The 27,856-nt window shown below is 20.9% G+C and overlaps 1 protein-coding gene across 3 annotated transcripts; it reads left to right on the forward strand.

Moving 5' to 3' along the window:
• The first annotated feature begins 2,355 nt into the window (after positions 1-2,355).
• On the forward strand, positions 2,356-27,753 carry LOC122505943 (1-acylglycerol-3-phosphate O-acyltransferase Pnpla3). 3 transcript variants are annotated; one of them, XM_043617846.1, is made up of 11 exons: positions 2,356-2,832; positions 12,332-12,444; positions 16,179-16,298; positions 16,388-16,576; positions 16,707-16,790; positions 16,886-17,062; positions 19,675-19,850; positions 20,993-21,150; positions 21,635-21,810; positions 22,019-22,208; positions 26,253-27,753. In XM_043617846.1, the coding sequence occupies exons 1-11, from the start codon at positions 2,673-2,675 to the stop codon at positions 26,471-26,473; spliced, it is 1,764 nt and encodes a 587-aa protein (XP_043473781.1). In that variant the 5' UTR covers positions 2,356-2,672; the 3' UTR covers positions 26,474-27,753. The 3 variants fall into 3 exon arrangements, with proteins under 3 accessions (XP_043473781.1, XP_043473780.1, XP_043473782.1); XM_043617845.1 differs by having other exon boundaries at positions 2,357-2,832; positions 20,972-21,150; XM_043617847.1 differs by lacking the exon at positions 2,356-2,832 and adding an exon at positions 4,240-4,307 and having other exon boundaries at positions 20,972-21,150.
• The last annotated feature ends 103 nt before the right edge of the window (positions 27,754-27,856 follow it).

Here is a 27,856-nt window from a genome sequence, read left to right on the forward strand (position 1 = left end):
GAAATTTTTTTATTTATATAAAAATAATTGAATTTTTATGAAGAATTTTTTTATTTATAAAAATAATTGAATTTTTGTGTAGAATTTTATTATTTATGTATAAATAATTAAAATCCTGCGATTTTAACATTAACATTTTAAATTCCGATTTTATAGCGTAAAAAGTCTTTTAATTTATCAGATTTAGTGATTTTTGGGGTGAATTTGGTAAAGTTTGAAAATGAATAATTGCTATATGTTGAATTCGCTATTTTGAATTTAGATAATCTGATGTCAAATTTGTAATTAGTATATAGAAATTTGTTCAACTTTTTTTTATATTTATTTATTTTATTTATTTTATTTATTTTATTTATTTTATTTATTTTATTTATTTTATTTATTTTTTTATACTTTTTATATTATATTATATTATACTTTTAAAGTTTAAAAATATTATAAATTGAAAATTTAATTTTAATTAGTTTTTCAGTTTTGTTATAATTATTTCTTTAAAAATTACTTAATTTAAAATTGCTTTAAATTGTTTAGAATAATAATTTAACTAGTTAAAGAATAATTATAATCGAAAAAATATTTCCCTTATAAATCGTTGATCATTAGCGTTGTACACTTTCAATTAGCCACCCCAATTTGTAAAATATATATTATATTTTTATAAAAATATATTTTTTATAATTTCTTATTTTTTATAATTTCTTATTTTTTATAATTTTATATTTTTATAAATATATTATATTTTAAAGAATAAATTCAAGAAAAATAATGAGAGGTTACGAAAAAAATTCAGTTTGGTTTAGTGGAGTAACAAGAAAAAGTTTTTTTTTAACATAGTATCGATTTAATGATTTTTTGTAATATGAAACTTACGTCAAATAATAATTCGACAATAAGAATTTTATTTTTTTTGTAGACCGTATTAAAAATTATTTTTTTAAATTCTATTTTAAAATCGCACATATTAACAGAAAATTAAGTTTGGAATAAATTTTTATGTTTTTTCACATTCAAAACAACATTTTATTAAAATTTGACCTTGAATTTGTTAAGATCTTATTTTTCTACGTTCTATACTAACGTGCGCAATTTTATCATAGTTTTTATTTTCTGAGATGTAATAAACAAATTTTGAAATGATCATGTGTTGGTCATGTTGATACATTTTTTTAAAAATTTCATTTTTTTTAAATAGGAATTTTCAAAAGTTTTAAAGCCCTTAGAGGCGTAATTTATTAATAAGGTGCAAAACATATAGTTATATAGCAAAAATATAGTTAAACTTTATTAAGGATGTATACGTGCACGTTTTTTGGAAATTAGAAAACACACTTTTTTTACATATATCATAAGCTTTACTTAAAAAAAAATTTCTTGCAAAGTTTGGAGTCTGTTTACTACGGATTTTTTGAATAATACGAATTTTAAATTATAAACTTTTAACATTGATTCTTATGGAGAAATGTGAAATTTATCCTTTTAATTGAAAAAAAAATGTTGAAAGAAATCCAAATAAATTCATGTTCTTTAAAAAATAAGTTCATGGGGATATCGCAAATCGTTTCAAATAAAAATTATACCATGTTGCCGGAAATATATTAACAAATTTTTGAAAATAGTAAAAAAAATTATGATCTGTTACCTTTTTTAAAAAACAAAGAAAGAAGAGCGGCAACGTCACTTTTACTTGTGATATGAAACTTGTAAACAAAGAAACTGATATTTTTATTATTTTATGGTTATAAATGTAATGAAATTGAAAGTAAAATAGAAAAAGGTTTTTTAAAAAATTTTCTTCTCAACGATAAATTACATGCACTGACATTTTTCTGCATTAATAAAGAATATTTTAATTCTAACCAACTAATCATAAAACAATAACATTCGTGCTATTGACGGTTGTGAAGTTGTCAGATTTCAACACGACAGTTATAACATAGTATTAGTTTATATACGAATATAAAATTTTTCTAGTGTGTGACAGTAACAAAAAAAAGTTTTTTTCTGAAGTATGAATATATCCCATATGAAACATCTCATTTTGAGGTTTATATTTTTGTCAGGAAAAGTCGTGCACGTCGTGCAAAGTCGTTCATCCTTAATCTATCTCAAAATACTCTCATTTTATGTCCGCACGTGAGGCGTCGATGTAATTTCTCTTTAAAAAATGAGAAATCATCATTTTTATAAAGAAAGACCAATTTTTGACTGCGTCTTCAATATTCGTCAATATAGTGAGAAACATATATATGTATATTCACTGCATAAGTTTAGTTGTATTTCTATATATACACGCACACATAGATTTGCTATTCACTTTAGAGTCACGAACCAATCAACAATTAGTGACACATTGTTTACGTCACTAAACGCGTATTATCTTATAACTGTTTTGTTTTTCGAAAGCAATTATCATTATGTTTTATTTTATATTGGCGCTTTTGCCTCTATCGAACAGCTGTTGCTTTAAAACGAGAATTAAGTCATATCTCGAATTCAGTAGCACGAGAGCATTCGTGAAGTGATTATACACCGCACATAATTATATTTTACACTTATATAAAAAATTTTTTTATTAAAAAAAGTGTGTGATGCGTACATAACCTTTATTTTATTTTTCGTCATTTTCCAACATCTAAAGAGTGAATTTTTTTTAAATTTCTTTTTTACAAAGGATGAATCTATCGTTTGCCGGTTGTGGCTTTCTCGGCATTTATCATGTCGGTGTTGCCGTGTGTTTTAAAAATTATGCACCCCATTTGTTATTGGATAAAATTAGTGGTGCCTCGGCAGGAGCTATGGCAGCGTGCTGTTTACTTTGTGATTTGCCCCTTGGTTAGTTTCAATATTTTTTTTCATTTTCCGTATATTTACAAATAATATCGATTGTATAGAAAAATTTATTTACTAGAATGTTATTTTTTAGTTTATATTTTTAAAATTAGATCTCTCTCTAAGCATAAAAAAGTAAACACACATTGTCATGTTTGTTTACTTTTTTATGCTTATCTTTTGCTGCGGTTTTGTTTATTTTAGCAAATGGGGATAATCAACAGTTTTGTTTTAAAACAACCCCTCTCCCCCCACCCTTGGAAACTGTATATTATGTATTGAGTTATAGTTTACCTATTTCTATATACAGTAAACTATATATATTGTTGACAATCTATAAAACAAATTTTTTACAAATGTCGTCTTATATTAATATTTCTCAAAATATCATAATATAATAATAATTATAATTTCACAGATTTCGAAATCAAAATTATCTATGAAGAGACTTATTGTTCACAGCAGTCGAAAGCTAATTAATGGCTAATTAAAGAAAGATTTTTTTTACAATAAAAAAATGTTTATATATTTTGAAACAACAGAAAGTAACATAATGATTGAAGACTCCGACCAAACAAACCGTTACAATTTTTTAAACATCAAAACTCTCATTGATATTAGAAATCTAAAAAAAATTTTAATTTACATAATAATTTTGAAGGTCCTCATCAAAGAACTGATTATAATGTATTTCAACGAAAAATCATTGTCATATAAATAAAAAATTAAAAGCTTTTAATCATAATTTTTATTAATTAATAAATTAAAATTTTTAACTTTTTTTTAATTTATAACATTTAGAAGAGGAGAATTTTGAGCCTTAAAAAATTATAACCTGTTCTTCGATCGGGGGCCATCAATTTAAAAGAGTCCAAATTGCACCTGAAATAATTTAATTTAAAAAGAATTACAATTAAAATTTTTATCAATCAATTTTAAAAAGATTTGAACTTAAAATGTCTTTAAAAATTGAAATTCCGAAAAATTTTATTAAATTTTTTTAAATTTATTTTGAACCCCGCACCGCATACATGGGAATTTGGGGTCCGGTGAAATTTCTTGTAACTTTGTAGTTTTGTAGTTTTTGACCTCCTGAACAAAAAATGTTAATGGTAAAACTCAAAAAAATGGACAGATTTTTTGTTATTCGAAGTCAAAGTTTAAGCAAACACATCGTAGGAAATTGAAAAGTTGAAACATTCTAGAATGATTAAAAATTAAATAACTGAATAGACTTGCCTGAACTCGACACTTGGGGGTTAATTGTGTTATTTATTGTACATTTGATATTATTTATAACAAAATAAAAATGGTGAATCCAAGATTTGACAAGCTCGTTCTCCATCACCAAAATTTAATAGAGTGGAAAAGGAGTTCAAACTTAAATATTAAGATAAAAATTAGATTTTTTAGTCTTGCACCTGAGAAGAAATAAGTGATTAAAATCACTGAAAATCATGAAACACTCAATATTAAAGGTAAAATTTTTCTTATTTCTATATTATAAAATTAAAAAGTTAGCACATATTATGAAAGTACATTGAAAATACTTTACATTAAAAAGTAATACATTTTTTAATATTTATAAACTTTTTAGAAAAATATAATTAAACTTTTGACTTTTGACATTTCATAGGTAAATTTTAAAATCAATTTTTATCTATTATTTCGAATATGTTTACATAATAATCTTTTTATACAAGTAAATTAGCTCATTTTTAACAAATATCAATCAAGAAATTTGTATTATCTAAATTACTTCCATGCTTTTTTATTAAAGTTACATAACTGTCAATCTAACCTTTTTTTTGTACAACTCAACTTAAAAATCAAAATTCTAAGTTAAATTCAAAAAATTTTATAAAATAATTCTCAAAAATGAATTTTATGGATATTAAACATCATTTTTGCAAATTATGAGATTTTTTTAAAAATAGGCCGCAACGACTTTAGATGAAGTATAATGGACTGACCCTATTGAAATTTTTGAATATAATCAAAGGCAGTTAATTTAAATATTCCGTTTCACATCAAAATTCTTGAAAACCCTAAAAAATTACACTTGCAAATTTTGATTAAAAAATTAAATTCTTTGTATTTAAAAAAAAAAAATAATTCTCGTAGAACTTTCTGGAATTCATGAGTGTTATGAATGTCACTTACCTATGATATTAGATTTTGAGAATTTTATATTTTGAAATATCTTTACACACATCTCAAAACAATAAATAATAACTAAACATAATTCTAATTTAATTGATTTCTCTTATTCTTTATAGCAAAACCTGTTTATTACATGTGTCGTTGACTGCTACTTGTTTACAAACAAACCACTACATAAACAATTCTATCTTACATCTGTTTACAATTTCATTTTTAAAATTAATTTCATTAATGAATTCCATTGTTAAGAAAGCTTGTTCTATTGCTAAGTTTTTCTATTTTTTAAAAGCTTTCAATTTTTTAACTTTAGTAGAGAACAAATATTATTTATATACTTCATTATTTGAATACAAAATTTATAATTTTTTTCTGTCACTCGTTTTTTCTGAATTCTTATGATCCACAAGTTTTGAACGCTCATATGAACGGCATATTTTTTATTTTTAATATTATCATAAATTATTGATTTGAATAAAAATTAAAAACTTAGATTTAAAATTTAAAAATTTTACATAATTAATTTGTTTGATAGTGACGCAAAATTATTGAAATTAAAACTTAATTTCAAATAAGTGTTCGCAGAACTTTAGGATCTTAAATTCTTAAAATACAATAAAGAATTAAAATCGAAAAAATTTTGCATACTTTGAAGAAATTACATTTTTTATTTATCAGAAGAAAATATTAAATATACAGCTAGTTTAAAATGAGATTTAAAGAAGTATTCAAACATAAATTTTAATCTTTTCATATTTGTAAAAAATTGTTGAGATTATGAATGCAAAATTGACCCAATTAAAAATTAAGTAGTGTTAAGTTCACTACAAAGTACTTTTTTAACATTATTTTTAAAATTCAAATTGAATTAACTTTACGAGCGAGACGGTTTAAAGGTTAATAATAAATTATTCATTGACGTTAAATGATAAAGAAAAAACAAATTCCATTTAGTTTTAAAAACAAGTTTTGCCAGTCAAGAAATTTAAATTTGTTTAAGATTTAAGAAAGTTAATGTCTTTTTTGTTTGTTTTTTTATGTGCTTATCATATGAATTTATGCAGAATTTATTTTCTTTCATCTATTAGATATACAATATTAAAAAGTTGTTTTAATTTCTTCTTTTAAGATTCAACATTTTAATACCTATTTTAGGAAATTCAATGATTGCAGAAATTGAATTATTTTCAAAAAATTTCCTGAATTCAATGATTTTTAATATCTATTTTAATAAAATTTTCCAAACGAATTTAATTATTTAAACAAAATTTTAATAAAAATTTCACAGAAATTCAATTAAGTACCATAATATTTTATAAATGTCTTCGCACCAATTAAATTATTTTTAATTTTTAAATGAAGTTTCACGTAAGAATTCAATTATATTCAGAGAATTTAAGAAAATAGTTATAAAAAATTCAATTATTTTGAAAAAATTCAATAAAATTGTTTAAAAAATTTTTGAAAACATTCTTGACAAGAATTTTAGTTAATAAAATTTTCCGATATAATTCAATAATTATTTTCACAAATAGCAAATTTTTTATGGGAATTCAATTATTTAAGAAATTTTACTAAAATTCTTCCCAAGAATTCAATTATTTTCAAAAATAAAATTTTTCACAGGAATTCAATTATTTTCAATTTTTTTAATAAAATTTGTCGAAAAAATTTAATTAATTTCAAAAAGTTTTTAAGAAAATTTGGAGAAATTAAATTATTTAAAAAAATTTTAATACAATTCTTCATAGGAAATAAATTACTTTCATAAATAATTTCGTACAATTGAATTGTAAAGAAAGTAATTTAAAAATTTTTAAAGAACTTTTTCAAAAAAATTATTAAAAATAATGCATTTATTGATGAATTTTAGTTAAAAACATAAAAAAAATTTAATATTTGAAAAGTTAGAAATTTTTGCAGAAATTCAATTATTTTCAAAAGTAATAATATTCTTCGTACAAATAATGAAATAATATTGTTCAAAAATAATAAAATTCTTCTTAAAGATTCAATTATTTTCGCACAAATAATAAAACTCATCGGCGAATTTGAATTTCAATTATTTTTAATATAATTTTAATCGAATTCCTGGAAAAATATAATTATTCATAAAAATATTATTAATATTCGTCGAAAGAATTCAATTATTTTGAAATAAATTAAAAAATTTGTTGATAAAAAAATTCTTTATGGGAATTGAATTTTAAGAAACATTCAATTAATTATTCAATAAATTATTTATTTGCATTTTATTTGTATTCAAATAATTGAATTCTAGTAGAATTTTTGAATAAAAATTGATTGAAAAATGAATTTCTGTTAAAATTTTATAGATAATAATTGAATATTGTAAACATTTGGATTTGAAAATTGTCAAAGAACTTTTTCAAAAAAAAAAAAAAAAAAATTAAAAATAATGGATTTAAAGAAAATTTTTTTTTAAAAATAATTGAAAATAATTGAATTGATAATGATTTTATCACTCGGTCAACTTTAAGTATTAGAAAACATGACATTTTAAAAGTATTTTCGAATTAAAGTTTTCTTTTTTATTTTTTTACTCCTTATGAATTATCACTCACATTATTAAATAACTTTCGCAGATTGTAAATTACAGGAAGTTTGTATTTTGATATTTTAATCATGCAGGTTAATGTAACAATTTGTACTTAACGATTAAAGATACATGCACTCTAACATTTCTTTTATCAAACTCATAAATTTGTTTGCAGCATCGCAAGCCACTAAAGAAAACAATTTACACTTTCCAATCATATAATTAGGGATTAAAAAAATTTTTTTTGAATTTCAAATATTTAATTAAACTCCTTCTATATAGTATACAAAAAAAAGTAAAAACAATGAAATTTAGGGTCCAAACATACGAATTTAATTCTTTTCATTTCTGTGTCTCAATTATTGAGTTTTCATCATAATTATAGTGAAAAAGTAGAAAAGAAAGTTTCTAAAAAAGAAACGAATCCGATAAACTCGCTCGTATGAAAAATAAAAAAAAACTAATAGAAATGTACATAGGGGAATAAAAACAACTTTTGTTGTTTTATGACTTGTTTACGCATTAGATAGTTGCGTTAATTTTCTTATTGATTAAAGAACTGTGTTTTTCCCCAAAGTCATATACCAATACTTCTAATCATTCGCAAACAAAAAAATAATGTCGTTTCGCAAAAATTAAATTTTTAATCAGTAAAAATATATCTTCTTCCACTTTTATCAAATTGGCCCACAAGGAAGTTATATGTCTGTTTAGATAATTTAGATAATTAATTTCATTTCATTATTAAACTGAATAGTTGTCTGTATATTTTTCGAGGAAATCTGTTCTATAATTCCCCCCCGATAGACAATAAAGAAACCAGTATGAAACTCACGAGAGATAACTAGGTCACGCCTAGAATAGGCCAAACGAGAATGATTCATTTTAAATCACAATTCTGTATAATAATTATTAAAACCTAGAAAATAAAGTAAATCAAAAATTAAGAATTCAGGGTTGCTACGCAACCTGGAAATCTGGAAAACCTGGAAATTTTAGGGAATTTTATAAACCTTGAAAAAACCTTGTTTTCTAAAGTTTATTCTTGAAATCAAATTTCACTCAAATATTTCAAATTTAATTCAATTTTTAAAGAATTGCGTTTACAATTTTCATAAGTAGATCAACTTTAAATGATTTTGATTAAAAATTTTGTAAAATTTCCATTTTAAATAAATTTAAAAATATTAAAAAACAGATTTAAAAAAATTTTAAAACTAAAATTTTTTTGAAATTTGTTAAATTTTTTATTATATATTTAACTGGTTTTATTAAAAATAATGTACTTATAGAAGAATTTTAGTTAAAAACACTAAAACAAATTGAATTTTGAAGCAATAACAAATAATTGCAGAAATTCAATTATTTTCAAAAGTAGTAAAATGCTTCTAGAAATTCAATTATATATTTTCAAAAATTTTAATAAAACTCTTGGACAAATTTTAATTATTTGCAAAAACTTTCCTTAATTCAGTGATTTTATTATCTACTTCTTTAATAAAAGTTCCAAAAAGAATTCATTTATAGTTAAAAAGAAAAATTTTATAACATTCTACGCAAACATTTCATTATTTTCATAAATATTAAAAATTTCACAGGAATTCGATTTAATTTACAAATTATTTTCATATATTATTCAATTATTTTCATAAATAATATTTTTTACAGGGATTCATTAATTTTCATAATTAATAAAATTCTTGACCGGATTTCAATTATTTTTAATACAATTTTAATGGAATTCCTCGAAAAAAGTTATTATTCTTAAAGTTTTATTAAAATTTATCAAAGAAATTTAATTACTTTAATAATCTTTGCTACAATTTATTCATTAGAATTCAATTTTAAAAAACATTCAATTATTTAATAAATTATTTTTTTTTTTTTAAATAATTGAATTCTCATAGAATTTTCGAATAAAAATTGATTTAAAAATGAATTTTAGTTAAAATTTTAAATAATAATTGAATATTAAAAGCATTGTAGCATGAATTTTTAGAATAATTACATTTTGAAAAGGTTTCAAATTCAAATCCTTCAAAAAAACGGAATTTTTCATCATTTTAATTAATAATTCTGTAAAACTATTTTTTTTAAAAAAGTTTTAATTTCAATTCTTCGAAAGAATTCAATTATCTGGATGAATATGAAAAATCTTTCCATAAATTTAATTATTTTCAGGAATTTTAATAGAATTCTTTTACAAAATTCAATTATTTTAATAAATGACAACAATTATAATAAATAACAATATTCATCACAAGAATTCAATTATTTTTAAAAGTAATAAAATTCTTCTCCGGAATTCAATTATTTTCGAAAATTTAAATAAAATTCTACGCAAACATTTAATTATTTTAATAAATAATAAAAATTTCACAGGAATTCAATTATTTTCAAATTATTTCCATTAATTATTTAATTATAATAAATAACAATATTCATCACAAGAATTCAATTATTTTTAAAAGTAATAAAATTCTTCTCCGGAATTCAATTATTTTCGAAAATTTAAATAAAATTCTACGTAAACATTTAATTATTTTCATAAATAATAAAAATTTCACATGAATTCAATTATTTACAAATTATTTTCATTAATTATTCAATTATTTTCATGAATATTAACATTTTTTACAGGGATTCAATTATTTTCATAAATAATAAAACTCAATACTGAATTTCAATTATATTTAATACAATTTTAATGGAATTCCTCGAAAAAAGTTATTATTCTTAAAATTTTTATTAAAATTTATCAAAAAAATTTAATTATTTCAATATCCTTTTATACAATTTATTTATTTGAATTTAAGTGTTATTTTCAATACATTTTTAATTAAATTTCTTTAAAGAATAAAATTATTTTCAAAAATTTTAATGCAATTCTTTGCATGAAAATTCAATTTTTTTCAAAATAATTTTAATAAAATTCTTCGCAGAAATTCAGCTGTGTTTAAAAATTTTTAAAAATTCTCATTAAAATTTTAATTATCTTTATGAATAATAAAATTTTTCTCTGAAATTCAATTATTTTCAAAACTTTTAATAGAATTCTTAGCAGAATTTTAATTATTTTTAATACAATTTTCATCAAATTTGTCGAAAAATGCAATTATTCTTAAAAATTTTATTAAAATTTGTCAAGAGAATTCATTTATTTATAAATTTGTTGATAAAATTCTTTATGAAAATTCAATTTTAAGAAACATTCAATTAAAATATTTATTTTTATAGTTAAATAATGGAATTCTCGTAGAATTTTCTAATAAATATTGATTTGAAAATGAATTTGAAATTAAAATCTTTGAAAATTTGAATTTTCCATACTTTTAATTAAAAATTCTAAAGAATTAATTTTTCTCAATAAGTTTAATGGAAATTTGTTTTAATTATTTGAAGTTTTCAATTTCTTAATATATTTAATTGAAGAATGTCAGAATAATCGAAATTTCTTAAAATTAAATTGTAAACGAAAGAATTTAAAAATTCACGAAAAACTTTTTTGAAAATTATTATTTTAAAAAATTGAAGAATTTTAGTTGAAAATTCTAGTATAGTGAATAATCGTAATGATGAAAATAATTTTTGAAGAAGTTACAGTAATAAATTATCAAGTTTTAATTATAATAAAACATGAAGAAAGCGATTACTCCGAGTCAAAGACTCGGAAAAAAATAATTATTAAATATTTATTTAATAAAATAAAGTTATTGTTTTCAAATAATTTTCTTTTTAAAAACCTGAAAAATTTCCGTTTTTTAACCTGGAAAACCTGGAAAAGTCAGGGAATTTGAAAAGAGCAAAAGCGTGGAAAAGAGCAAAAGAAGCAATTTATGAAGGTTTAAAAAAAATTTCTCATCTAATGTCGGTGAACAAATTCCAGAAGGTTTTTACTTTCTTTCCGTTTATAATAAGTCACTTTTATCAATTAATATCTTCCTATCAAGAAATAAATTTTATCGCGTATTAAAATTTTGATAAGAAACATAATCTTGGATGTGAAAACAAAGCTTCACTTTTTTATAGAATTTTTTGTTTAATACAAAATTTACATTCGATTCATTTTTTTTTTTTGTATTTTTTTAGCTGAATATTTCTTCTCCATTTGAAACATTATTTGAAAAACATGAATGATGATAGTAATTAAATGTAATTTGCATATTTAGTGAGATGTTGTTAGAGAAATCAACAATAAGAACGCGTGAATAATAATAAATAATGTATATTTGATTAATAAAGGAGAAATTAACATGGAATGATACGCGTGGATTCAGTGAACTTGAACCTTAGATATATCGTGCAAGGTTGAACAACCTTTTGATTTTATAAATCCTCTTGCTTTACCTATACTATATACAATCTCATTTTGCAATGATACTTTTGTTGTTTATTTATGATTAATGGTATTTTCAGATTAACTTCAGTTCAATGAACATTGGCTCATATCTTCTTTTAAGACTACAGCAACCATTTATAAATTACGCACGTACTGGAAAGCTCAATATTCGATTATTTTGTTTATTTATTTTCCTTGAGGAAAGTAAGAATAAATTATGAATTGTAACTTATTTTTCTTTTATTTCTTTTGGATTTTATAGTTTTTTTCATTTTTGAACAAATTTTTTCTTTGGCAAATTGATGGATATGGAGCTCGTTATTTAAGATATAGAAACAATTAAAAATCTTAAAAATTTTAATAGCCGTCACTACTTGAATGTGGAATAGAAATCGTTTAAATTTAGAAGATTTAATTTTTTATTATTTTTATTATTGTTTCAGGGGAGATGACGAGTAATCTTCTCAAGATGGCAGAAGACACGAGACAACGAACCCTTGGCCCTTTCAGTCCCTCCTTCAATGTCCACGCAATTCTTATGGACAATTTACAACAGGTGATAATTAATTTTTTTTTTTAAATTCACTTATTAGATTTAAAGTACAAGCCCGCTTAAAAAATTTTATATAAAAATTAAATATTTGAATTAATACACATGGTTAAATGAAACTTCGGTGAATGAGTTTTAGAAATATGTACCATACTTGAATTTTTAATAAGGAATTTTTATAATGCAGAAATCTTAGAAGTTACGACACTGTAAATTTCTATAATAACAAACTTTGTTTTTCGTTGTTGTTGACATCGAACTAACAACAGTCGCAGGAGAAAATACCCTGATTACACTTATTTACGAATTTCTTTAACTGTAAAATTATTCAAAAACAACAATAATTGCTTTTAAAAAAAAAATATTTAATCATTATTATTTTTTCATAGGAATTAAGAATTTCAAAACATTCTGTGATGTATAGGGAATTGTTACTATAGTTGTTACCAGAGACCGTTTGTGTATGCGCCTTTACAGTCATGTATATCTCATTCCTTGCCTTGGTTATCTTCCAAGCTGACTAATTGTCTACTCTGTATCTTAATTTTATATATTTAATAAACTATTATAAATATATTACACATTCAAATTCCAAACTTTTTGAAATTCAACAATTTATAATAATTAAAGATAACCGAGTGATAAGATCATTATTTTCTACTATAAAAAATATTTTTACTGGTAACTTCAAAATTATTTTCATTATTTCAATTCAATTATTATTTTCTAGAATTTTTAACTACAATTTTCTTTAAATCAATTATTTAAAATAATTTTAAAAAAAAATTCTGAGAATTTTCAAATACGTATTTGTTTACAATTCAATTTTACGAAATTTCATCGATTATTCGGAAATTCTTCAATTAAATATACATTTGAAAATAAAAACTTGGAATAATTTCAATTAAACTTTTTTGAAAAACAATAATTCTACAGAATTTTTAGTTAAAAATATAAAAAATTCAGATTATCAAAGATTTCAATATTTGAAACTTTTTCAAAATTCAATTATATTTTTAAAAATCCACGCTATAATGCTTTTAATATTCAATTATTATGTAAAATTTTAACTGAAATTCATACTTAAATCAATTTCTATTGGAAAATTCTATGAGAATTCAATTATTTAAATAAAAAAATTAATTATTTATATTGAATAATTGAATGTTTCTTAACTTTGAATTCTCATAAAGAATTTTATCAACAAACTTTTAAGTAATTTAAATTTTTTCGTCGAATTTTAATAAAAAACGCGGCTAACTTCTTACTACCTTTCTTAAAAAAATAATTAGCAATTTTAAAAATTTTCTAATTTGAATTTTTGTTGAAAACACTAAAAAAAATTCAATTTTGGAGAAATTACAAATAATTGCAAAAATTCAATTATTTTCAAACAAAAATTAAAATTCTTCTTAAAAATTTCAACTAATGTTCAAAATTTAAAAAAAATTCTGGTTAAAAAACCCAATTATTTTTATAAATAACAAAATTCTTCTCCAACGTTCAATTATTTCCATAAATATGCTCAAAAAAAATTCTTGTCCTAATTTCAATTATTATCAAAATTTTTTTAAATTCCTACTATTTTAATAAAATTTCCCAAAAAGAAATCAATTAGTTAAAAAAAATTTTTAATAAAATTGTATGCAAACATTTAATTATTTTCACAAATAATAAAAATTTCACAGAAATTCAATTATTTTCATAAATAATAAACATTTTTTTAAGGAATTCAATTATTTTCATAAAAAATAATTTAAAATTCTAGAAAATGATAATTGAATTAAAATGATGAAAATAAGATTAAAAATAGAAATTGTGCAAATATTTTTCTTCTTCTTCTAAAACAAAATAATAATTTTTTTTAAAAAAATTGTGATTCATAAACAAAAATAATGCAAAATAAATAAATTTTCTATTTCTTAATCATAATTGTTTAACAATTTTCTAATTTTGTTTAGAAGTAAAGAACAAAAATCTGCATAATTTCAATTTGACAAAACATATTAAATTTAACAAAATTTTAGTATTTTAATGAAAAGAAGTGAAAAAATTTCTGATAATTTCTATTTGTCATTAAAATTTTTAATTAATTAATGTTATAATAATAAAGTCCATGTTCCGGTAATTTGTTCGCAGTTTGAAGTTTTAATGTTTTAATGTAATTTTTTCGAAATGTGTTAAAATTTTTTTAAAAAATTAAATTCTTCCGAGGAATTCAATTAAAATTGATTTAAAAATCATTTGATTTTCGTAAAGATTTTACTATATTTAAAAAAGAATTGAATTGTTTAAAAGGATTTATTAAAATTTTTAAAAATAATTGAATTTTTTAGTAAAATTTTATTTAAATTTTTGAAAATATGAACAGTAATAATTAATTTTGTACTTAATAAGTGAATTTTTTAAATTTTGATTATGAAATTAATTAAAAAATTTATATTTGAAAATAAAAAATTTTGTAATTTGCATAATAACAATAATAAATTGTATGAATAAATTGCTAATAATAATAAAAATATACAATCTATCTAAAAATAATAAAAAACAAAAGTATAAACAAAAGACAACTTCAGAGTGTGAGAGACAGAAAAAGTGAATGAATGAATGAAAGAACATTCAAATTATTATAGTTAATTAATTAATTAATTAATTTTAAAATAATAACATTTTTCGAAGCATTTGATTAAAATTGTACTAAAAATAATTGAAATTCTGCGATGGGTTTGATTATTTCTGAAAATAATGGAATTATTGCGAAGAAATTTATAAAAAAATTTGTAAATAATAGAATTCTTGTGAAATTATTTTATTATTTATGATAATAATTAAAGGTTCGCGTAGAATTTAATAAAAAATTTTTTTAAATAATTGAATTCTTTTGGAAAATTTCATTAAAATAGTAGGTATTGAATATAATTGAATTTAGGAAAATTCAATTTATTTTTGCTTTATAATTGAATTTTTGACGAGAATTTTATTAAAATTTTTGAAAATAATTGAATTTTGAAGAAGAATTTTATTATTTATAAAGAGAATTGAAATTTTAAAGAGAATTTCTTTAAATTTTTAAATATACTTGAATTTCTGCGAAGAATTTAATTATTTTTGAAAATAATTGAATTTTTGCACCTATTTGAAACTTTTCCAAAATTCAAATTTTTCTTAGTGTTGTTAACTAAAATTCTTCTATAAATTCATTATTTTTAATAATTAATTTAATATATGTATTAAAAAATTTAACTAATTTCAGAATTACTTAAATTTTAAATTATTTGAAAATTTTTGCAAAAATTTTATTCAGAATTTCTAATGAAATTCATTCAAAATAATTGAAATTTTATAAAATTTGAAGTTAAAATCTTTTTAAGTTCATCTATTTATGAAAATTGTGAACGAAACTATTTTAAAATTTAATTAATTTTGAAATGTATTATAAATAAAATTTTATCATTAAATAATTTCTAAGTTATAATTTTATGATAGTTCTTCAAGAATTAAGTTACTTAAAAAGAAATTATTGTCAGAAATGGAAAAAATTGAAGGTTTTGTATTAGAATTTTTGTTTTGTTTTTTTTTTTAGAAAATACTATTAATAGTAATATTTGAATTATTTGAATGTTAATTAATTATTTTTCTAGAGGTCTGCATTCTGTTGAATGAACCACCTTATAATATTTATAATAATTTCTACAATCACAAAGATTTTACATTCTTCTGAAAATCAATTTTTTTTCTAGAATCTTCCCGAAGACGCACATTTAAGAGTAAATGGAAAACTTCACGTTTCCTTAACGAGAGTATATGACGGAAAAAATGTCATTGTTTCTCAATTTAATTCCAAAGAAGATTTACTACAGGTAATTTTTATTCCAAAAAGCAAAAAAACTATGTAATTAACTGCGAGTTAATATAATTTTAATTCTCCGCATAATATTGATGATTGTAGGCACTATTGGCAAGTTCGTTTATTCCAATTTTTTCCGGTATTTTACCACCGAGATTTCATGGTATTAGATATATGGATGGAGGTTTTAGTGATAATCTTCCAACACTCGATGAAAATACAATAACAATCAGTCCATTTTGTGGGGAAAGCGATATTTGTCCCCGTGATATTTCCTCACAATTATTTCACGTAAGTTTTCTTTTCTCTCGTGTTTTTCGATTTAGAAAATACTTTCAAGTCTTAATTTTTTTCCCTTATGATTTTTTTTTCTTTTTTTTTCCCCCTACTTTTCTTTAATTATTCTTTAAAATTCTTTCAGGTGAATGTTGCAAACACAAGTATCGAATTATCGAGGCAAAATATTTATAGGTTCGCTAGAATACTCTTTCCCCCAAATCCAGAGGTAAGATTGAATAAAATATAATAAACAAGTTTATTTATTTATTTTCTATTTAATTTAATTTAATTTTCTTTAATATATTTTGTTTTTATTTGTAGATTTTGTCAAATATGTGTAAACAAGGATTTGATGATGCATTGCGTTTTTTGCATAGAAATAATTTAATCAATTGCAATCGATGTTTGGCTGTTCAGTCGACATTTGTTGTTTCGGAAACTTTGGATGATAATATGGAATATGATCCAGAATGTCTCGAATGTAAAATGCATAGACAGGTGATTTTTTTTTCTTTCTCTCTTTCAGACTTCGCACTCGATAATTAATTTTAAAAAAATAACAAAAAATAGCTTTCAAACTAAAAAAAGTGGTAAAAAAGTTGGTATCGAAAAATTAAACTTGACGACTAATAAAAACTCGTTTTAAATACTTCACAAAACTGATAAAAATTCCATTTTATCTTTCTAATCTTGCTAATAAATTGAATTCCTGCAACGAATTTTATTATTCACGAAAGAATTTAAATATTTGTAAAAATAATTTAATTCTTGCGAAGAATTTTATAAAAAATTTTTTAAATAATTCATTTCTTCCGATTAATTTTATGCAAATTCTAATTTAAATAATTCAATTCCTGAGAAATTTTTATTATTCGTGAAAAAAATTGAATTTTTAAAAAGATTTTTACAACAAATTTTTTAAATAATTGAATTCTGTTTGGAAATTTTATGAAAATAGTAAATATTGAAAATCATTGAATTGCGAAAAGTTTTTAAAATAATAATTAAATTTTACAAAGAATTCAATTAAAGTTTCTGATAATAATTCAATTATTGCGAACGATTTTATTAGAATTTTTTTAAATAATTGAATTTCCAAGAAGAAATTTATTACTTTTAAAAATAATTGAATTCCCAAGAAGAAATTTATTACTTTTAAAAATAATTGAATTTTTGTGATGAATATTGTTATTTATGAAAATAATTGAATTTTGCAAAGAATTTTATTAAAATACCTCAAAATAATTGAATTTTTGGGAATAATTTTTTTATTTATCTTTAATAATTGAATTCTTTTGAACAATTGTTTATGTAAATAATTGAATTCTTGGAAAGAATTTTATTAAAATCTAAAAAAATAATTGAATTATTTCTAAAAATTGAATTAAAATTGTATTTAAAAAAATTGATTTCTTTCGAACAATTTTATTAAAATATTTGAAATTAATTGAAATACTGTGAAAAATTTGAATATTTTTGTAAATAATTGAATTCTTCCAAAGAATTTTAAAAAAACATTTTTTTAAATAATTAATTTCGAAGAATTGAAATTCAATTTTTAAGAATAATTACATTTTTTGACCAATTCTTGTAAAATTGTATTAAAAATAATTGAAATCCTGTAAACAATTTTATTTTTTATGAAAATAATTGAATAGTTGTTAAGAATGTTATTAAAATTTTCCAGAAATAATTCAATTCCTGAGAAATTTTTATTATTCATGCGAAAAAAAATTGAATTCTTACGAAGATTTTTACAAAAAATTTTTTAAATAATTGAATTCTGTTTGAAATTTTTTGAAAATAATTGAAATACTAAAAAGAATTTTATTATTTATGTAAATAATTGGTTTCTTGTGATGAATATTGTTATTTCTGAAAATAATTGAATTTTGCAAATAATTTTATCAAAATACCTAAAAAAAAATTGAATTTTCGGGGAATAATTGAATTCTTTCGAAGAATTATTTATGTAAATAATTCAATTCTTGGAAAGATTTACATTAAAATCTAAAAGAATAATTGAATTATTTCAAAAAATTGAATTAAAATTGTATTTAAAAAAATTGAATTCCTTCGAAAAATTTTATTAAAATATTTGAAATTAATTGAATTACTGCGAAAAATTTTAATATTTTTGTAAATAATTGAATTCTTCCAAAGAATTTCAAAAAAACATTTTTTTAAATAATTAATTTTTTCGAAGAATTGAAATTCAATTTTTAAGAATAATTACATTTTTGAGCAATTCTTGTAAAATTGTACTAAAAATAATTGAAATACTGTGATCAATATTATTTTTTATGAAAATAATTGAATATTTTGCTAAGAATGTTATTAAAATTTTCAAGAATTTTTAAAATAATTGAATTCTAATTATTTATGAAAATAATTGAATTATTGCGAAAAATGTTATTAAATTGTTCAAAAATAATTGAATTTCTGTGAAAAATTTTGATATTTTTAAAAATAATTCGATTCTTCATAAGAATTTTATAAACATTTGCTTTAAATAATTAATTTTTTGGAAATATAATAAATATGAAAATTTTATTTTAAATAATTGAATTTCTTTTGGAAAACATTATTTGTGAAAATAATTGAATTTTTCGATTAATTAATTTAAAATAGTACCAAAAATAATTGAAATTCTTCGATGAGTTTTATTATTTATGAAAATAATTTAATTCTTGTTTAGAATTTTATCAAAAATATTTTTAAATAATTGAATTTCCATGAAAATGGTTATTATTAGTGAAAGTAATTGAATTACATTGTATAAAAATTTTGTTAAATAATTCATTTTTTTGAAATTTTTTTTGAAAATGCTATTTTAAATTAATTGAATTCCTGTGAAAATTTTGTTATTTATGAAAATAATTAAAATTTGGATGAATTTTATCATTTTTTTGTTTTTTGTAATTGAATTCTTTTGCGAAAATTTATGAAAAAATACTTGGTATTGAAAATAATTGAATTTCGAATTTTTTTGAAAATAATAGAATCGTTTTAAAGATGAGTGCGAAGTCTGTTCTTTGCTAAATTATTGGAATTCTAATAAAGTTGGTAATTTCAGTTTTTCTAAACTGCGAAATAATTTTTGTCCTCAGGAAGCATTGGTGGCAAATTTTCCCGACACTCTAATGTCGATATTTCAAGATGCAATTGATTCAGCGAACAAGGGAATTCTCAATTGGCTTTTTAATCAAAAAAGTGTGAAACTCTTGTCGCTTTTGAGTATTCCTTACACCCTACCAGCAGACGTTGTCTATGCAACTGTTACAAAGTAAGTGATGATATTCTTTTTTATCATATTATGAAGATCGTAATTTTCCGGCTGGAAAATAATTTCAAAAAAATTTTTAAATTTTAAACTTTACATAAAATTTATAGTTTTTATCTAAACTAAGAAAATTCCTAAGAAATCGTTATTCATCATTTTTTTAGACCTTGTAAATTTTATTTCAATGGCTAACAAAAGATGTCTTTGTTTAAACTCCCGATAATAAAATTTATAAAAACTATATTAACCACTTCTTTATATTATCACAAAGTGAATACATGAAATGATGAATCTTTACATTATATCTTATTAGGAAAAAAAAAAAAAAAAAAAATGCGTGGATCTAAAATTGCGATTAAAAGACATCTGCAAAATCTCTATCACAACAAACTGTTTAGAAAATTGTTAATATAGATACGGATTTTGTTATTTGTATTTGTAATAATTATTCTAGATAATTTTCAGCTGATAAGGGAATTTCTTCCATAATAAAGAAACTTACGTCAGTAATAAAGAAAACGGAAACACATTGTGCAACATATGCACATGCTTCTCTTGAAGTTTAGAGAAAAAATAAAAAAATATATATCATTTTTAAGAAGAAAGTTATTGCTTATTTCCAAAAACAAAACAATCTGCTTTAAAGAGCAGAATTTCTTATTAATAATAAAAATTTTTCTATATAAAAAAAAAAAAAAAAAAAATAATAATAATAATAATAATAATAATAATAATAATGCCCATATTTAATTAATAGTGTACTATTAATATTTCAATCTTAATATATATTAAAGTTAAAATAATAATGTTGTCATTTTTTGTTGTGATAATCTTTTGCAAGATTGTTTCTCTTATTCGATTAACAGCTTTGCCTATCGATAATTGATGCTAAATTTAAATGTTAGCAGGCATTGGAAATATTCTTCAGAAGAGAAATATTTTTATTGGGAAAATAACCAAAAAATTATTTTTTAATATTTTTTTTTATCTTTTTCCTATAATGAAAAACCAAATTTTTGTTTTTTTGCTTTTTTTAGAGATAAAATTCCTTTTTTTATTAATAAAAATAAGTTAACATTTTTTTTTTCTTTTCTTTAACACGTTTATATGTAATTCTTTTTCAGATTGGTACAATTATTTTCCAGATTCGTGATGAATACTCCGAAGCTGAGTAATAATCTTTTAGAAATAAGCAGATTCTTAATGGAACAATTGACTGTTTTATTTCCAAAAATAAATTTTTATTATCAAACATCATTGGGGACGATCAAGTGTCAATTAAATGTTACCGAATACAGTCCAAGTGAGTTCTTTAGTTTTTAAATTCCGGGGTCGCTGATAACGAATCTGAAACCAGATTTTAAAAATTCAAAATGGCGGATCCAATATGGCGGACATTTTTTTTTATTTAATTGATCAAATTTGTATAAAATTTGTTACTCGGGGATTTTCAGGGTTGCTGATTACGAAACTGATGTTAGTATTTCGAAATTTAAAATAGCAATCCTGTAAAACCCCGAGTAACAAGTTTCAAGCGAATATCAGCAATTTAAAAAAAAAAATGTCCAGATTTTGAAAATCTGACTCTAGTTTCGTAATCAGCGATCCCAAAAACCTGAGTATGAAGTTGTAAGCAAATTTTAGAAAATTTTGAAAAATTTAATTTTACTATTTTTTAAAAAATATTCTATACCAATTGTTTCTGATAATTATAGTAGCACTATGTAATTTTCCATTTTTTTTTATATATAGTAGTTACATTGATGAATAAAAAATTGCATTTGCAGAATTTTACGGTTTCAACGTAACGGATGGCAATGATGGGATTTTTAAGAAAACACAAGAAACTTTGAATTTAACTCTTAGGTATAATAAATCGTGGAAGGATCTCACGCAATCAAAATCAAATAGTATTATTAATATGCCGGATTTTAATGATGACACGTTTGAGAATACGCTTCAGGTAATATAGTGAATTTTTCTTTACAAATTTCAAAAATCAAATTACCGATAAAATTTTAAAAGAATTTAGTATTAAAATTAATATTTTAATTTTTAAATAAATGAGTAAAAAAATAAATAAATAAATAAAAAAAAATAAAAAATAATAAATAAATTCTTGAAGTTTTCTTTTTTTTCATGTATTTTAATAAAGTGATTGATTTATATAGGCAACGTCGGATCAAGATGCGCTGATGGCATATTATTACATGGACGACGATAATAAAGTTCGTGTCGCAGAAATATTCGATGTCACGGACAGCAATAAACGTTCGATGACGAAAATGAATGTTGACACGAATCTTCAATTCGATGATTGGGACGAGCCTACGTGGATGAGACAGCACTCATTAACCGATGGTAAGTTAATTTGAAATTTAAAAAAAAAAACTGTCTAACGTCCCTACGCTTAGGGGACGGTAGATCACCTGAATAAAAAACAGCTTTAGATTCGCTAACAAAAATTACGAATTCAAAGCCTGTTTTTAAAAATTTTAAATAGCCAGCGATCGAATCAGTGAAAGTATTTTAAAAATACAGACTTTACGGACCAAATAAATGAAAAATTATGGTCCATTTACGGACCAACTGACAAAAATATAATCAGTCCGAATCATTTTCATCATTTCAATTAAATTATTATTTTCGAGAATTTTTAACTAAAATTCTTCTTTCAATCAATTATTTTTAATAATTTTTGAAAAGGTTCTTTGGCAATTTTCAAATCTATTTATTTACAGTATTAATTTTTTTATGAAATTTCAATTATTTGTAAATTTTTCAATTAAATATATATTAGAAAATAAAAACTTGAAATAATTTCAAAAAAAAAAAAATCCGCAATGAAACTTTTTCAAAAAAAAATTAATTTCAAAATATAATTATTTCTTAAAATTAACGCTATATTGCTTTTAATATTCAATTATTATTTATTGAATGATTGAATGTTTCTTAAGATTGAATTCTCATGAAGAATTTTATCAACAAATTTTTAAATAATTAAATTCTTTGGACGAATTTTAATAAAATTTTTAAGAATAATTACATTTTTCTAGGAATTCGATTAAAATTGTATTCAAAATAATTGAAATTCTGCGATGAGTTTTTCTATTTATAAAAATAATGAAATTATTGCGAAGAATATTTTTTTCAGTATTTTTTAATTACAATTCTTCTTCAAATCAATTATTTATAATAATTTTTGGAAAAGTTCTTTGAGAATTTTTAAATTCATTTGTTTAAAATTCAATTTTACAAAATTTCAATTATTCGGATACCTAAAAACTTCAAAAAAATATTTTCAAATAAAATTCAAATAAACTTTTTCAAAAAGATTAATTCTTCTACAGAATTTTTAGTTAAAAGCAGTATGAAAAATTCAGATTTTCAAAGATTTTAATTTAAAACCTTTTCAAAATTCAATTATTTCTAAAAATTTACGCTAATTTGCTTTTAATATTCAATTATTGTGTAAAATTTTAATTGAAATTAATTTTTAAATCAATTTTTATTAGAAAATTCTACTAGAATTCAATTATTTAAAATAAAAAATAAATAATTTATTGAATAATTGAATGTTTGTTGAAATTGAATTCTCATAAAGAATTTTATTAACAAATTTTTAAATAATTAAATTAAAAAAAAATTGAAATTCTGCAATGGGTTTTATTATTTATGAAAATATAAATAAATTTCTAAAAAGAATTTTATAGTATATTTACGAAAATAATTGAATTCCTAAAAGGAATTTTAGTATTTACGAAAAAAATTAAATTTCTGTAAAAATTTTATTATTTTATAAAAATAATTGAATTATTGCGAAGAAATTTATAAAAAATTTGTAAATAATTGAATTCCTATGAACTCTTCTTAAGAATTCAATTATTTTCACAAATAACACATTTTTTTATGGAAATTCAATTATTTAAAAAAATTTGATTAAAATTCTTCCCAAGAAATTTAATTATTTTTATAAATAATAAAATTTTTCTGGAGAATTCAATTAGGTATTTAAAAAATTTTTAATAAAAATGCTTTATAAATTTGAAAAATTATAAAGAAAATTGATCATAGAAAACAATTATTTTCGTAAAATATAACATTTTTCCTAAGAATTCCATTCTTATTTAAAAATTAACATTTTCATAGGAATTCAATTATTTAAAAAAAAGTAATAAAATTCTTTGTCAGATTTCAATGATTTTCATTTTTTTTAATGAAAATTCTCGATGGAATTTAATTATTTTTAAAGAATTTAATTTGAACATTTTTTAAAATTCAATTATTTCTAGAAATTCTAAGCAAGAATTCAATTATTTTCATAAAAAAACAAAACTTATCGCCGAATTTAAATTATTTTTTATACAATTTTAAATAAAATGATAGAAAATTGAATTTATTCTTAAAAAATTTTTTTAATTTCGCCGTAACAATTCAATTATTTTTAAAAATTTTGATAAAATTCTGATCATAAAAATTGAATTTTAAGAAAGATTCAATTATTATTTCAGGGTTGCCACAGGTCAGGGAATTCAGGGAAAAGTCAGGGAAAGTAAAATTGGTCAGGGAAGTCAGGAAAAAGTCAGGATTATAATTTATTTTATGAATAATTTTTACAATTTTCATAAATACTAGATTGATAGAAGAATTTTAGTTAAAAATACTAAAAAAAAATTGGATTTTGGAAAAGTTACAAATGATTACAGAAATTCAATTATTTTTAAAAGTTACAAGAATTCTTCGCAGAATTTCAATTATGTTCAAAAATTTTAAAAAAATTCTCGTCAGAATTTCAATTATCTTTATAAATAATAAAATTCTTTATCGAAATTCAATTATTTTAAAAAATTTTAATAAAATTCTTGGCAAAATTTCGTAGAAATTCAATTATTCAATTTTTAATAAATTAATTCCAAATAATTCCATTATTTTCATAAGTAATAACATTTTGACAGGAATTCAATTATTTAAAATACAAAATTTCATAAAATTTTTCAAAAAATATCAATTATTCAAAAAGATTTTTATAAAATTCTTCGCAAGAATTTAATTATTTAAAAAAATTTAACATAGTTCTTTTTAAGAATTAAATTATTTTTATAAATAATAAAATTCTTCACCGAAATTCAATTATTTTCATAAACTTGAATAAAATTCGTTGTAAGAATTCAATTATTTATATAAATAATAAAATTCTTCCACAGAAATACAGTTATTTTTATAAATTTGAGTATAATTCGTTGGGAGAATTAAATTATTTTCAAAAGTAATAAAATTCTTCGCAGAAATCCATTTATGTTCAAAAATTTAAAAAAAAATCCTTGTTAAAATTCCAAGTATCTTTGTAAATAATAAAATTCTTCTCCAAAATCCAATTATTTTATGAAAATTTGAATAAAATTCTTAGGAAAATTTTAATTATTTTCATAAATATAATAAAACTCATCGCAGAATTTTAATTATTTTTTATACAATTTTTTAATCAAATTTCTCGAAAAATGTTATTATTCTTCAAAATTTTATTAAAAATTTGTCAAATGAATTCAATTATTTAAAAATTTATTGATAATATTCTTTATGAGAATTAAATTTTAACAAACATTCAATTATTCAATAAATTATTTATTTTTTAATTTAAATAATTGAATTTTTCTAGAATTTCCTAATAAAAATTGATTTAAAAATGAATCAACGAATAATCGATTTATTATTATTTATGAAAATAATTGAATTATTGCAACGAATTTTATTACATGTTTTTAAAATAATTTAATTTTTTTGAGAAATTGTACTGCTTGTAAAAATAATTGAATTCTTGCGAAGGATTTTATTAGGATTTTTGTAAATAATTAACTTATTTTGAAAAATTGTATGGTAATTTAAATTATTACAAAACATGAAGAAGGCGATCAATTCGAGTCGAAGACTCGGAGTGATCGCCTTCTTCATGTTTTGTAATAATATTCTTATAAGTTGTTAAATTTCAAAAAAAGGTTTGAATTTGAATGTTTTGAAGAATTTTAATTCCTACAGAAAAATAATAATGATTAAATATTTATTTAAAAAGAAGTTATTGATGTTTTTGAATAATTTTACAATTAAAGAAATTTGTAAATAAATGTAATAGAACATTTTTTTTTAGTATCTAATAATTTTTAGAGTGAATTAAAATATTCTTTAGGGTCATTAGGGAAAAAGTGAAAATTTTGTCTGGAAATCAGGGAAAAATAAAATTAAATATTTGTGGCAACCCTGTATTTGATAAATTATTTATTTTTGTATTTAAATTAATTGAATTCTCGAAAAATTTATTAAAAAATTAATTTTACTTAAAATTTTAAATTATAATTTTTTCGATTTTTTTTTTTTTTTTGTACAACTTTTAAAATCTTTTAATTTTTTCAGATTTGTGTGAATTTCCCTACGAGGAAACCAAACGTCGCAGCTCTCAAGACTCAACGGATATTTCAATTGAAGAGGACGTTGTTGACGGTTCGAATATTTTCTCCGATCCCGAAAGTGAATGGGGCATTGAAAATGGCAAGAATCAAGAAATTTTCCTCGCTTCAAATCCCCCAGTGGACAGTCGACCAGAAGTTGATCAACCATCAGTTCCTATCTCTTGAACTTCTACTTTTTCAAAATTAGGAAATATTTTGTTTTTTCTCTAAAAATGCCATTTAGAAAAAAAAAGAAAGTCAAACTTTGGAAAAGAAAGAATACACTCGGAAGATTATTTCTCGAAAATAAGAACTTTTTTTTTCTCTCAAAGAGATGAATTAGAAACTATTATATCTTGCCGTTATCTTATTATTAATGAAAAAAGAGAAGAAATGGTCCTTTATATTTTGTCATGATAGCAAAAAAAAAGAGAGAGGACAAATGTGATTGTTTTTCATATATCAGAGTTTATATACTTTTTGAAATGTGCGTTCGTTAAAATCTCGAAAATATTCTTTTCATATTGTAAAATATTTGTGTTGGAACATTTAATAATTATGACAATTTTTTAAAATGTTTTTTAAAAGTTTTTTTTAAAACAGTTATTTAAAAATGTTTTTTAAAACAGTTTTTTTAAAAAAGCTTTTTCTTTTAATTTTTGAAAAAATGTGATTTTAATGAGCAAATTTCAAAAAGTGATGAATATAGTTTTTATAGTTAAAAGAGATCGAAAAACATTTTAGCTGGGTCTAAATGTTTTCCGAATATTGCTTCTTGAGTGATACTTATTTATTAAACTCAGTCTTTATTAAATTATTCAACTTTTTTTTGTATTATTTAAATTACTCTAAGACTTGAAAAGTCAACACGTGTTTTAATACAACAAGACAAATATTTCTTCGTTATTATATTTTTTTTCTACTGTGTACAATCTGCTGACAGAGATAAAACAAAAAAAAAAATTTCAATTCGTTAAGAAAAATTATTAATTTTACTCCTATTGATAATAATATTCAATTATAAAAAAAAAGAAATAAGTTTGGCAATGTTTCTAGTGTTTGCAGATTTTTTTTTGAATAACAAAAAAAAAAAACTACAAAATTCTTCGGTATTGTGTAACGACTCGTGGCCGCAAAATGTTTATCATTCGACTTACGGTTACAATGGATCATTGTTAGAAGAGAATCGAGGCGGTCGTCGTTGTCGTCTTATCTCTTTGACATGTGGGTAATACTAGATACCGCGCTATCGAAACTCAACAACAACAAGAAGGATCTATCGTTTTTTTTTATTTTTATTTTCATTTTTTTTTATTCTTCTGCGAACGATCGATTTTTATTATCGATAGGAAAACAAAGAGAATAAGACTTATTTATTGCAATTAATATTAAACATAAGTTGGAGAGCGAGATTTCGACTGGTAATGTATATCGTCGATAAAGAAATAAATATATTTTGTATATCATTTCTGTACAGAAAATTCTTTTATCCTCTGTGTGTGTGTGTGTGTGTATGTACATATTAAATAGTTTCTAAACACATTCCTTTTTGTTTCAATAAAATTCTTC

The sequence above is a fragment of the Leptopilina heterotoma genome, unplaced genomic scaffold (genome assembly GCF_015476425.1).
Source record: "Leptopilina heterotoma isolate Lh14 unplaced genomic scaffold, ASM1547642v1 Lhet_38, whole genome shotgun sequence".
Taxonomy (NCBI): Eukaryota; Metazoa; Arthropoda; class Insecta; order Hymenoptera; family Figitidae; genus Leptopilina; species Leptopilina heterotoma.